This window comes from Toxotes jaculatrix, chromosome 3, assembly GCF_017976425.1.
Source record: "Toxotes jaculatrix isolate fToxJac2 chromosome 3, fToxJac2.pri, whole genome shotgun sequence".
Taxonomy (NCBI): Eukaryota; Metazoa; Chordata; class Actinopteri; family Toxotidae; genus Toxotes; species Toxotes jaculatrix.
Window position 1 is genome coordinate 18,645,161 of NC_054396.1, and position 14,020 is coordinate 18,659,180.

General features: G+C 41.5%; 1 protein-coding gene across 1 annotated transcript in view; it reads right to left on the reverse strand.

The window, feature by feature from the left end:
* skib (v-ski avian sarcoma viral oncogene homolog b) overlaps nucleotides 1–14,020 on the reverse strand; it is a 32,603-nt gene that overhangs the window by 2,134 nt on the left and 16,449 nt on the right. The window contains exons 2-6 of the mRNA XM_041034657.1: nucleotides 2,375–2,488; nucleotides 2,023–2,126; nucleotides 1,676–1,920; nucleotides 442–716; nucleotides 116–346 (exon numbers count right to left, since the gene is read on the reverse strand). Coding sequence (XP_040890591.1) covers nucleotides 116–346; nucleotides 442–716; nucleotides 1,676–1,920; nucleotides 2,023–2,126; nucleotides 2,375–2,488 — 969 coding nt within the window. The remainder of the gene's footprint in view (nucleotides 1–115; nucleotides 347–441; nucleotides 717–1,675; nucleotides 1,921–2,022; nucleotides 2,127–2,374; nucleotides 2,489–14,020) is intronic.

Sequence of the window (14,020 nt, forward strand, 5' to 3'; positions counted from 1 at the left end):
ACAACACAACACAACCCGACACAGACAGCAGTCAGTATGAATGTAACAAAAATAAGGGTCAGGATCAACAATCTGTCATCTCTCAGGGATCACAGGCCTCTTGGAGACATCTTACCTGAGTAGAGTACTTGACCCGGAGACGTTCAGCCTCACAGCCTTTGTCACAAACTCGCAGCTGTCTCTCCCTCTCCAAGTCTCTCTTCAGCCGCTCACAAGACTCCTCCGCGTCCCTCATCTTCCTCTCCCAATCCACACGAAGGCGTTCGATCTCCTTTCGCAAGTTGCGCTTGGCTTCGATGGCCTCACGAAGGCGGCCTTTCTTAGCCACCCTCACAAACTCCAGTTCCTGTAAAAACATCAGAATCATTTCATGATACACTAATATTCATGGAGAGATGACTGTCATGTAGCATAGTGTTTCACAAGAACAGGATGTGATACCTGCTGAAGGCTGCGTTTAGCTTGCACAGCAGCTGCCAGCTTCTCCTCTTGCTTAACTCTCATCCTGACAATCTCCTGCAGCAGTTTTTCCCTGGCTTCTTTGCTGTCCATGCCTGCGTACAGCATCTGTCTCAGGGTGTCCATCTCTGGGCAAGCAGGCCCTGACAGCCAGACAGGTCCCTCCTGAGCCTGAACAACACTCTGAGGAGTCAGAGTTTGAGACACACTGGTGCAGGCTGATGGAGGAGAAGCCAGGGAGGAAGGTGGCACTGGACCTAAGGGAGAGAGAGATTTCACATTAGTAAGACATCGTTTAAAGTGCAAAAATGTTGCGTTAATTCTAAAAGAATTAGGCAAGGTGTAAAGGTGAGCTGTTCTCGTGAAAAAGCTAACAGCACTGGTGGAGAAAACAGTACTTAAGAAAATTAAAAGATTATTTATATTCACCTAACTTTCTCAGGATTTAAAATTATGTTCTTTTGCCCTGTAAAATGATTTGATGAATATTTAAACCTTTATTTTAGCAAAATATTGCAATGGTTTATCTGTTACTTTCTGTATCTGTTACTAACAGCTATTTGAATTGTTTATTCATTTGTTTTAGCGAACTATTTCAACCATTTATCCATTACATGTAGCCTTCACTTTAAGCTAACCATTTCAACCTCTACTCGCTTTTTAACTAGATTTCATAATAGATTTCATAACTCTTCATTGCAGCATCTGGTGTCATAGCTGATTCAGTATACAGATATATATTCATTTTTTAAATTAATATTTCCATTTTTCAGATTAGCTTTTTTCACATACCACAGCATCTGCATCAGTACCTTCTGTGTTACCTCTGGTTGGGAATCACTGTGATTCCATACAGGAACTGTTTCTTAGTTGAGGAACCAGCCAGAAGCATGACTACTTCCTTTCTACAGCTGGTGTTGCAAAACATTATAAAGGAATGTATACTACAATTAAATAGAGGAATTGTATGTTTTTCTTGTGGCCACAAAACAGCAAAATCTAAATCTTTTATTTCTCCTGTACTTCTTCCAATTGACACCAGGTGGCGTAGTTGCTCAGGAATCACCCTGAAACAGCTCCACTATGGCTCATTTCAAGTGGGACTCACTGTATAATAAAAGTTGTAACTGTAAAATCTCTGTGTTATATAGACGGAGTCTTGTAATGTTCAATTTTTTTGTTTTATTTCAAACTCCAGATGATGAGTGGTACTCACGATCGTCACAGTCATCTACATCAATTTCTCCATCTGTGTCCATGTCGTCGGCTCGGTTGGTGGTACTGGAAGGGGTTGGTTTTGTGGTGAGTTGTACATCTCCGTTATGTAGCTCATGCGGCAGCCTGGAAATGGCTGCGAGGCCCCTTCCAGGAGTGTGGCTGTCCCTGGGATGGACCGGAGGGGCAAGGGGAACTAGTGTCAGATTAGGAGCCACCAAAGTCTCCTGATTCTTTGAGTAGGACCTATGGAAGCAGTAGAGGTACATTTAAATAATGGCTATAGGATCGGTTTAACAGATATTATGTCTTTCAAAGTGAAACTTTAACATGTCTCAGCTGGCTCACCTCTCCACCTCATTCTGAGCAGCTGGTTTCTCTTTTTCTACAGTTTTAGGAGACCAGGGGCGGAAAGCAGAGGGCCTTTGTTTCAGTTGCACCTGTTTCAGATCCTGGAACAACAAACAAAACAACAAGCTTGGATAAACTCACAGTAAACTACCACTAGAACATTAAATCAGCTGTGACGAACACACTCAAAGACTCCTCTTCATTTAAAAAGGCTGAATGACGAGAGATCATACAGAGATGATAACGTGATGATTCAAATGGACAATGGCTTTTACGTCACCCTTTTGACCTTTGAACTTAACAGCAAATCCAGTTACACACTAGAAACATGGACACACACCGTACAAACCTTGTGTGCAGACTTTGACAGTGATTGTAACCAGTCAGGTTTCCTGTCCTTGTCAGCTGATGGAGATTGTAATTTGTCAAATTTGGACCTCTTGGCTGGGACTGGGCTGGGAGACTGAGGAGAGATGAGAGAATAGATGGTTAATCATCATCATCCTTGCAGAGATAAAGTGCAGATATTACATCATGGAGTACTGTGGATATTTCAAGAGCCCACAACTTCTAAAAATGATAGTGTATGACTGTAAATGGCATTATTCATAAGCAACACATAGATTTGTCTGCACATAAATTTGTCCAAAAGGGATTTTTTTTTAAATCTTAGTCTTATAATATTTGCAGGTAAAGAGCAGAGAGTCACAGAAAGGTGGATAATAGAAGAAAAAGGAAACTAAGAGAAGTCACAGAGAGGGAAGGCGGATAGAAGAGGTATCTGTGTAAGCGTTCAGTCTCTGAGCTTGGCATGTCTGCATGTTTGTGTGTGTATGTGTGTGTGTGTGTGAGCAAGGCTTTGAGCTGAGCAGACACTCAAGCTGGTCTGGCTGGCAGCCAGTAGGGCTACATTGCTCCCTGCCAGGCAGAAGAGGCGCCGTCAGGTGGAGCAGATCGACTCCCCGAACCACAGAAATATTGCAATATAGAGACAGAGGGAGACAGAGAGGGAGACGAATTAAAGTAATTGCACTTAGAACTGACAGATGATTGAGCTGAAGTGTTCAGGGAGAGTTGCATGTTAACGCAGGGCTGCAGATGCATGTAGTGTTTGAGGCAGACTGTTCTTAGAAAACCTGAGGAGCTAAACATCTGCTTTGTTAAGTGCTACAAAATACTGAATCTCAGGAGTTCTTACTTGCGTTTATTGTACGTCTGTGTGTGTGGCAAGCTCCGGGGTCATGTGTTGGGATAGCTAACCTTCTCAGCCCTCAGGTCTGCACTTGTCAGACAGAAGATATGTTTACCTAGGCAGGCGCAGAGGCCAGCACAGACCTGCCTGCCACTCTCTTACTCACTACTATGACATTCTGCCTCCAGGAATGGCAAACACTCCCATCTCCTTGTCTGCATGCGCAATTCAAGACAAATGATTACTCTGTCTACCTTCAAAATCCTCAATGGAAAACACTCCTGTGGGTTTGTGTGTAGTTGTGAAACCTTAATTGTTGCTCGCTGTAATCACCTCAAGATGGAAATTAATGACAAACCTCATTTAGCATTGAGCGAGAAGCCTGGTCGGTAATGAATCATGTCTCACAGCTTTTTTTACACAAAGCCAGACGCTGTATGAATGTGTGTTTGTATGTGTGCGTGTGTGTGAGTGTGTGTGTGTGTGTGAGTGTGTGTATGCATGCACATGCAGCTATGAGTGGGTGTCGGGATGTGTGGGTAGGTGGGTGGTTGCGGGTGCAGACATGCATATGTGAGTGTGGGAGGGTATGTGTGTGTGTGTGTATCTGGTACAGTGTGCTCGAGGGTGGAGGTGTTAGCCAAGTCTGGCACTGCATACCTGAACTACAGAAACCAAACTCCGCTGTGGTTCTGAAACAAATTTAGCCAGATGGTCAACTGATGGAAAGGTCTAAAAATCTACAAGAGTTTGAATGATAATCTTGATTGATTATTTAGGTCATTTATCAAGCAAAAATAATATCTATTGATCTATTTATTACTATTAGGGAATCTTATGAAAAATTGGGATAATTAAAAAAGATAATAATTTTCTGACATTTCACAGACTAAACTTTAAACTGACTATCTTCAGAGCCCCCAGATCTACTGGCCAATAACTGCTTTTCCTTCCATGTCCCCAGTTAAAATATAACCTTAAAACTGTGTGTGAACACTTTGTTAGAGCTTCCTACTCCGCTAATGTTTTTAAAACCCATCCCAAGACTAATTCATTTCTCTAAGCTGTTAAGACAACATTACTGGCTTGGTAGGTTCATCACTGCAACTGACCCCTTTCAAACTGTCTCATTGTTTATATAAAAATATTCCTATAAAGAATTTATTGGGGTTAAATGTGCTCAGTAAATAAAGAGACTCCGTTTGACTAAACAACTAATAAAAAAAAAATCAAGATATTTTTATTTGATTTGATTAATAGATTAATCGGTAACTAGCTTCTCATTTCTATTCTGTTTCTTCAACTGTAGGGCGGTAGTTGCATGAGTTGTACAGACTGTGTTTGTCTGGACACTCCCCTCACGTCTCCCTGACTCATAAATGTCTCTACCTGTCTAACCAGTCACCACATTACACACACACACACACACACACCCATTCATACACTGCATACTGTTTGGTTTTGCTACTGTAGGTCAATTCTCTTAACCCAGACCTCCTGCTGACCGAGTCCTGCTTAGCACGGGTGACTCGACCCCCTCACCTGCCTGACTCAAGGCCAGTGGTTTTCTAAGAACTGCTGCCCTGGTGTAATCAGACTCTGTAATTACTGATGTGACTGTTGTTTTCCCGACAAAGGATGTCTGTCTGTCTCGTGCTATTTCTACCCTGAGGTTTGCAGCTCCAGGAAGGCTATGAGCGCTAGACATAATAGAGTCAGAAAACAGACACTCCCAGACACCACAAGGGACCTGCTGGCTAAATCTGACACTGACCTCACAGGAGAGCAGCCGCACGGGCTTTACTCACCACCACATCATAGACATAGCATGGCCACGGAGTCATAACACCCTCCTCACACATCCTACTGCCTAGCAGGTCCCACTGAGCCAGATGATAGGACATCCCTCCCTCCCCTCTCTGCCTCTTTCTCTCGCTCGCTCGCTGTGTGTCTCTCTCACTGGTAAGAGAGGGAGACTTCCTCTGAGGAGTTTGCTTTGGCTGAGTCCCCTGTGGGAACTGAGTCTTGAGTGGGAGGGGGGTGGGCCAAGGGAGCGGGACCACAGAGGAAGCACTGAGCTGAAGGAATGTATACTTGAAGGCCAAGTACAGCCTCCCCTTTAAGACTCCATTCAAGCATTGCCCTTTTCATCTCACTATTGTATGATATTTCTTTGAGGTGCTGTAATGAGGGAACATTTCAAAGCAAACCTGTAGGCTAAATACTGTTTAATAGCTGCTGGGCAAGAGTAGACATGCTTTATTTTTTAATTAGTGCCACTTAATGGCATGGTAATACTGGGATAAGCCTCAGCTATTTTCATGCTGGCATACCAGATAATCACAGAGACACACAACACATGGCAAACATATCAATATCTATTCTAAGAGCCCAGCGTTTGACCTGCTTGAAGAATAATTTGTCGATGTTGTGCTAACTAGGGCATGATGGGGATTGAACTGTTTTTTCACTTGAACATGGAGCTAATCAACAATACTTGATTATTGACCGCTAACTAAACCAGGACAAGCATTTGGTATCCAGGAGATTTTAAATCAAGTCTAACCACAATATCTTGAGCCTGGTTGGCTGAGAGCATCACTGTCAAAGAATCACACCACAGAGATCGGTGATTAAAGTGCTGGTTGGCACCTCAATTACACAACAAAACATCTTCTCACTAACCTCTGATGGTATCTAAATTGGTGTTATGTGCCCAGGTTTTGATTTATATGTCTCCGAGATTTCTCCATCTCAGCACAATGTAGGTAAATAGACATTAATTTGTGGTGAAGAATGATGTTTAAACTGTGAACACTTATCATAGAGACTATTTTCTCAGTAGAAAATATTTCCAATTGCCTCCAGACACAGATAAGTAGGAGCCCAGGTAGAAGACATGGAAGGCAGAAGAGATGTAAGCTTGGGAAAGCGAATATTTGAAGAGGGTAGATAATTGGAAAGCGATGAAAGACATACTGGATGGGTTAACCAGGTATGAGACTTGACAGGTGGTAAGAGGTGTGGTTAAGGTGAGGCCCTTGCTTCTGAACTGAAAACTCTGTTTCCAGTCTTTATGCTAAGCTATTATTGGCTTTAGCTTCAAGGATGGAGAGATGGAGAAGAAGTTTTATTGTCATTGTCTGGTAAAAACAATGAAATACAGTTGTGCTGTACTGTACTGTATTTCATTGACAATGACAATAAAACTTCTTATTCGTATTCCAAAATGCCAAACTGTTCCTTTAATAGCTTTACCTCCCTTTAAGTAATCTTGACGAGTCTTTAAAATTTTCATGTCTTTCACACGGGAAAGCCAATGACGGATGGCTAAAATCGAAACCTCCAGCATCTGTTGTGCTACTAAAAAAACTCAAATGAAATCACAGAGAGACAAAACATGGGGCAGTGCTTATCTGGTGAGACAAAAATAGTTCCCCCAGCTGAACTTCCTCGGGCAACAGTCATACAATACCAACGCATGCTGCATGATAGCGTGGCATTAAGAAAAGCGCACAGCAACAAGACACAACAGTTTCAGATTACGACCTCCTTTTCCCTCCTAAACCCCTGAATGTAATCCCCAGATCGACATGTGCTCAGTGGGGCGCTGCCTCACTCAAGGGCACACCAACTGGCATGGCTCACTTTGGTGACGGCCTTAGTTGGAAGTGAGAGAATACTAGTTTTAGTAATTTGATCCCTGTAGTTTGGTGTGGATGGTCACAGGGATGCCTTGAGCTCTCTATCCAACTCTCGCTGCATAAATTGTACGACAGTCCCTTGATTTATATAAAGCCCTGTGGTCACCTCGTAACAGCTGGGGGAAAATTATTGGTGTCTACCCAGAATGTCCCTGAAACTTCATCCCTATTCCACACAGCTGTAACACAAGCTCCCATTTCCCCTCTCTAAATCTTAGCTTAATTTATCAATGTATGCTGCCTTCTTTGTGACCAGCTTGAGGACATATTGTTTATTTAGCTGAACTGAGCCATGACAGGATGGACACACAGAGAACTGCAGGACTTGGCATAAGGTCGGCATTACGGTAAAGCTTATTGGATTGTCCTAATTGTCTTTAGGATTGAGACTTGATGAGGTCTGAGGCAGACACAAGATGAGCTGCTGTTCCTAAAGGTGGAAAATATCCCATCAGGTCCACACAGCTTGACACATATAGCTTCAAGGCAGAAGAACAGAACGCTAAGGAAGTGTTTCCCATTTGTCAACCACTGATAGCGTGAGCTGTGTGTGGAAAATGAATGATCTAGTGACGCCAGTGGAACAAGTTAGGATAATTCTTACAGAACACTCTTTATATCTGCTTGGCTTTGTTCACCTAATATTCTCATTCTGTTTCTTCTTATTGTCAAATGACAATATGGAGAAAAAAATGTTATTGTAGCTTCACTTTAAAGCTGCAATAACATTTTTTTTTGCCACTTGAGGGCAGCAGAAACAAGCTGTAAACACAATGTTCGCAAATCATCTCCTTTTAAGTTGCTAAACCGAACATATTTGCATACGGAGCCAAATTATAATTTATCTGGAGCCATATTTGTGTCTCTCTAATGAGTGTAGGTTCAATTTTCACTCTCCTTTTAGCTTTGTTTTTGTCTCCATCTCCTAAAGAAAATATTTGTCTCTTTAGCTGCTAAATGTTACACAATGTTCTGCAGGTGGTTGCTAACTTTCTCTGTCTCCCGTTTGGTGCTGAGCAGGTACTTTTTTTTAGCTGCCTGCTGCAGCCAAAACAAGGCTAAGAACCCAGAGAACCCAGACAATAAAGTTGCAAAACCCAACAAAGACATGAAAGCTATTACAAAGTTCCATAGAGCTGAAGGGAACAGTGGAGTCTGGAGATAATTGCCTGTGGTTTCCTCATCACAACTGACACCTTTTGCACAAAAGTAATCATGTGATGCACTGTTGATATAAAAATATTGATTTTAGAAATAAAAATATCCTCATTTTCAAGTCATTCCTCGTCATTACATCAATTTGTATTGTACTGCCAGTGCAGTAAGAATAATTTATAATTTCCAAAAATTTAGTTTTTAAATGATGTTTAATTTTCTACACTAATGCAAGATACAGAGCCTGATTTCCTGAGGTGGCATTTTATATTATATTATTCATATCATCTGAGATAAAATGGAGATTTTTTATTTTTTTTTTTGCAGAGAAGACATCCATAATACTCTTCATTCAGTGCAATCACACAGTTCCAAATGTGAATGAAAACTATTAAGACACAATAAACTCTATAATCTCTTGCTGACATGTTTCATTTCAAGTCTCCTCATCATGAAGAAACCTGCTCCTGAAAGCAGTGAACTGCCTGTGTGTGCACGAAAAAGATCATCTCGCAGGCGAGAGCAAACAAAAAGAAAGATTACTGTACTACTGCACGGTGAGAAATGAATTCCTATTCAGGTCCAAACATGGCAACCATAACAACAGGACATGCCTGCCCGCCTGCCTTTCTTACAGTACGTCGATAGCGGTGTCCAAATCACACTTTCGCTCAGAGGATGACTTCACAATAAAAAGGGCACATAAGTTATTTCAACAGACAAGGAAACCCTAAACTAAAAGTCATGAAACAGATCTCAGCATAGATTATACATTATTAGCATGAGCATGTTTGGTATGGTTGTGAGTGAAAGTAATCTTAGGAAATGAAACGTGCTCTGTGACTGGTGTAGTTATAGATGCACATAGCGCCAAATTCAGCAGATAGTTGTCTGAGCCCCTCTGCTGTACTGTTGGAATAAGAGAATTAAACATTAGACTACATGATCTGAGGGAAGACACGAGGCTGTATCTACAAACCAATAAAAGGCAGACGCGCACACACACACACACACACACACACACACACACACACACACACACACACACACACACACACACACACACACACACACACACACACACACAATGTCTTTATGCTTCTGTTCACATTTAGCACACTTATAATGTAGGAGCAGCTGCAGTGCTAACCAGGAGGCCGGAGGGGATGAAGGTTAACGAGAAAAAGAGAAAGAGAAAGAGAGAAAGAGAGAGAGAGAGAGAGAGAGAGAGAGAGAGAGAGAGACTACATTTATGTAATTTAATTTAGTGCTCATGAAGGGTAAAATGAATTCTTACTCAAAACACATTCACGCAACTTTCAGGAATGTCATAAATTAAAAAAAAAAAAAAGGAAGAGTCTCAGAGAATTTGTGAGGAAATCTGATTTATAAGCAGATTACTACTTCGGTTTTGGTTGACTCTGGGTACAAATTATCTCACTGTAATTGAGTAGAATGAATTGTTTTAAGCTCAAAGCCAAACAAAAGAAATATTTAACTGTGTAAATACGGCTGTAATTTCTGCTTTTCTCTTCTCTCCATCTTCTATACGACAGTATTCAGTGAGTAAAGAAAGAGCTGTGACCAGGTGGCTTTAGCTGCAGCACCACTGGAATTCACAGTCCTAATTCAGATTGTCTACGTGCTCCTGAATTGAATTAAGGAAGAAGCTGTGAGAAAGTCTTTGCCAAGGCGAGTAAAATGGTTACCATTTAGGCATGTGTGAGAATACTTCCCACATCTAAAACAGAGAAATTGTCAATGCATTCTGCGTGTGTTTACTCTTGTTCCAAAATAACAAACCAATCAGAACTTTTATAATCTTATCAAGTATCATGCAGTGGTGTTGCAGAAAATTTGACAGCATTTCTATCAAGCCGTATCCTGACTTTCATACATGAGTGCGTGCCTTCACAGAATGTGATCTCTGCTGTGCAGACGTGCCAGCGCCATCTTTGCCATGCAAGCTTAATCCCTTGGCATTACACTGACTGTCATCTGATTCTCTGCCGCTGATGCATTTTTGATCTATAACTTACCTACACTTAATCTAATAATTTTTGACATAATTATAATTCACATTGTTTAAAAGCTTTGTGAGATGTCATTCAAGGTCTTTAAAAGAAAAAAAGGTAAACAGTCTGCATGATCCACAATGATTAATGTCAACATTTACACCTTGAGACTACAGTATAAACAGTACAGATTTGATTCAGTAACTCTTTTCTTGGACTTCAGTGCCAGCTTATTTGTTTTCATAAATGAATAAGGAAGTAATTTCTAAATATAAAATGAATACATCTTAGTTTGCTTTGATGAGATTAACAAGGACATATGACAAAGATTTGTAATTTTGGCATAATTTGTGAAATAATTCCAGGAAGGTGAAGAGGGGATTTGAAATAAATAGGCATATTTCACAACAAAAAGAAATATCTAGGTCGAGGTCTTTTTCCTTTTGCAAGAAGTGGAGCAAACTAAGGTTCATGCAACTACAAAATATTTAGGTCTATTAATAGAGTTCTTTTAATGGAACATTTCAATGAATTATCCAATCTCATCTCATCTCATCATCTGCTGCTTATCTGGGTACAGGCCCAGGTCGCAGGGGTGACTCCCAACCAGTCCACAATGCACCAAACTCCTACGGCACCTCCCACGGGTGGTGAGCCCATGGGAGGTGGTGCCGCCCAGAGTGGGCTTCAAACCCACCGGACCCCGAGAGATTGAGTCTCGTGCTCTACCAACTGAGCTAACTGTATGAAATGCCCTGATCTTTCAAACTTGATGCCCCTAGTTTCTGTTAAATATTACAGTCTCATCATCGGGGTTATGTTCTCAGACTTGACAAAGCTTCTCAAGAGGCTCAGAAGACATTATACAACAGTTTGCACAGGCTGAAAAATACTCTCCATGATAAGTAAACTGACCTCTATGAGTACAGTTGGTAGAGTTTTTTTAATAAAAAGTCATTTCAGGAACAAAAGAATACAACATTGAGGAGAGTTGAAAATCTGTGGGTTTGCAATTGCAGAGGAATAAAACCGACAATTGGAAATCTGCGGTTTTTCCACTGATAAAAAACAACTCTGTCCCTTCTGAGAGTTTAATGTGTTAACAAACCATTCTCTCATGAAAGCTCTGATGTCTGCAGACTGAAAACCTTGGGTTTGTCACTGATAAGCACATCCCTGCCCGTACACAGGGAAATGTGCACTGCCGTTCTCACTGTTAGCACGCACCCCCTCTGCTCTACAACGAGACAGCAAGTCCAGTGTCTGACTGGATGAGTTTTAATCCTGCAGATTAATACTAATGCCACGGGAAAGAAGGCAGAAAGACGATTAAAATGTCACTGGATAACCTCTCCACAACCCAAACAGTAACAACTCCAAATACACAGACCATTATATCACTCTTAGTACCTGGTACTGGACGACACTTCCCCACCTCCCTCACAGAGCAGAGACAGTGAAGAAATCAGGACAGGAGGAGGCATGGGAGACTGACGCGGGGGGGGGGGGGGGGGGGGGGACAACTGCACGGGGACTGTTACAGCAGGCCGGGCTCATAGGGTCTAGACCTCCAGTGTCTGAGAGATTGACGGGCCAGATGGACAGTCAGCTCTCCATGTTAACAACTAAGTACAGGGGATAAAACAGACCACCATTGTCCTTGATGATTCCTGAGCCGAGAACTCATGTGGGATTTTTTTCATAGTGAAAGATTATTAATTTATTTTTTAATATTTGACTCTTTCCTACTGTTTATTTAAATGATTAAAATAGGCTTATGTGAAATAAAATTCCTGCTAATTGATGAGAAAATGTGGGACCTGTCTGGTCATCATTTTTGTTGTCCATCCAGGGGGTCAGGGTCGCGGGGGAGCTGGAGCCTATCCCAGCTGATTACGGGCGAGAGGCAATTCCTATTCAGTTTAGTAGCCAATTAACCTAATGTGCATGTTTTTGGGATTGTGGGAGGAAGCCGGAGTACCTGGAGAAAACCCACGCAGATACAGGGAGCACATGCAAACTCCACACAGAAGAGCCCAGAGGCGAGTGCTAGCCACTGCACCACTGTGCCGCCTCATTTTTGTTGTCTTCTGATACAATTTTATTAAGCTAGACGAGGGCTGCAATTAACAATTATCTTCAGTATCTATTAATCTGCCTGTTATTTTCACAATAAACTGGTTAAACATTTGGTCAATAAAATGATGCCAAATAGTGAAAAATGCAAATAAGAATTTCCTAATGCCCATGGTAATATCATCAAATTGATTGTTTTGTCCAATTAAAGGTCTAAACAAAATTCATTTTACTATGAGATAAGATTGAGATATGCAATCATTTAGAAGTTGGAAGTGGACAGAGTTTTTAATTTTTGCTTGAGAAATGATTGATTAATCAATTAATAAATCATGCTTATAACTAGACCTTCTCTCCGGTTCTAGTTATAAGCATATGTTACGGACTACCACTGAGTACAATAGTTTCAGACCTGGAGCTTTAAATAATTCAATCTGAGAAATGATGATCATCAGCACAGCAACACACAGCTAATTTCAGCCATTAACAAATCAAGCAGCAGCCATGCAGCCAATGAGGGTCAGACATGTTTTTTAAAATGGTAAATCAGCTCACCGGGTCAGCTGAGCTGCGGTTTGTGCCACCATGCTTTCACAGTAAGCTGAGCCACATGACCACGTGCCCTCCGAGCAGCCAGCGGAGAGGAAGGCAGGTGGCAGGTTTATTTGGAAAGATGAAAATGGGATGAATACCAGAGGTTAAGAGGTGTGAGGGGATGGGATGGGGGGCACAGGGGAATTTAGGAGAAGAGGCCATAAACGCTGTGAGAGGTTGAGGTGAAGTTAGGGTCACTGCTCACTCAGGGTCCCATGTGATGTCATTTCACCAACACAGTATATGTCCTGAAAAGCTGCTAGGGAGCTAATTGGTTGAACCAAGGTAATAAATCCTTCTGAAATTTATAGATACCACTCTGGTCATTCTGTTGAAATGCTGCCTTCCTGGTCACCAGGTTAGAAATCCTAATCTCCATCGCTGTTATTTCTATGGCCATTCAAACAATGAAATACTTTAAAGTTAATGCCGGAGACTCCTGATGTTGAAAGACATGCTTTTTGTTTAATTACCCTTGAACTTCAAATTTAGATCATAAGCTCAAAGGCTTGGTTCATAGTGTTTTATATTGCACCACTACATATTAGTTATTTCTCTAATACTAGAATTGCACTATTTGAAAAGTGCTAATGGCGCCATTAAGGCAGTCAGGAAACAGTAAGAATAAAAGACCTCATATTAAAGAGCAGCCTTGACGTAACTGAAAAGAAATCTTTAAAAAATCTAGAAAGCCAGTGGGTTTTATAAGTGTTCAACCAATTAACTGTCAACACATTTCAAAACTACGCCGGGAGTTATTTCCTCAGAAAAATGTTCTTCTCTCTCTGGCAGAGCAACAGTCGGACTCAAATGTACGGGGGCCTCAGAGCATGAGTATGTGTATACAGTAATATTTGACAGAGATCAAATAGCATTTCACTTGTTTCCACTTGTTCAAGGAATTGTCTGTAAGGGAAATAGGGGATAAAACACCCACAACATCCGTTCCTAAGATCACACATTCCATCCTTAAACACTGGTTTTGTTTCCCCTCCTCCGTTCATAGGAAAACATATCTGCTTACAGAAGTAATTAGGTGAGAGGGCTCAAGACTCGCAGCTTCCATAAAATGAATACGAGCGCTCTAAAATGGAGGGCTGAAAGGGGCGGGTGGTGGACCGCAGCACCTCATGAATTCTGCAATTTGCCGTCTGTTTCTTGACTCTGAAAAATTCTTGGAAATGTCTTTTCCTGGATGATTTTATTGCACAAGAGCCTGTGTTTTTCTCCATGGCAACCACATAACAGTAGAGCCCAAC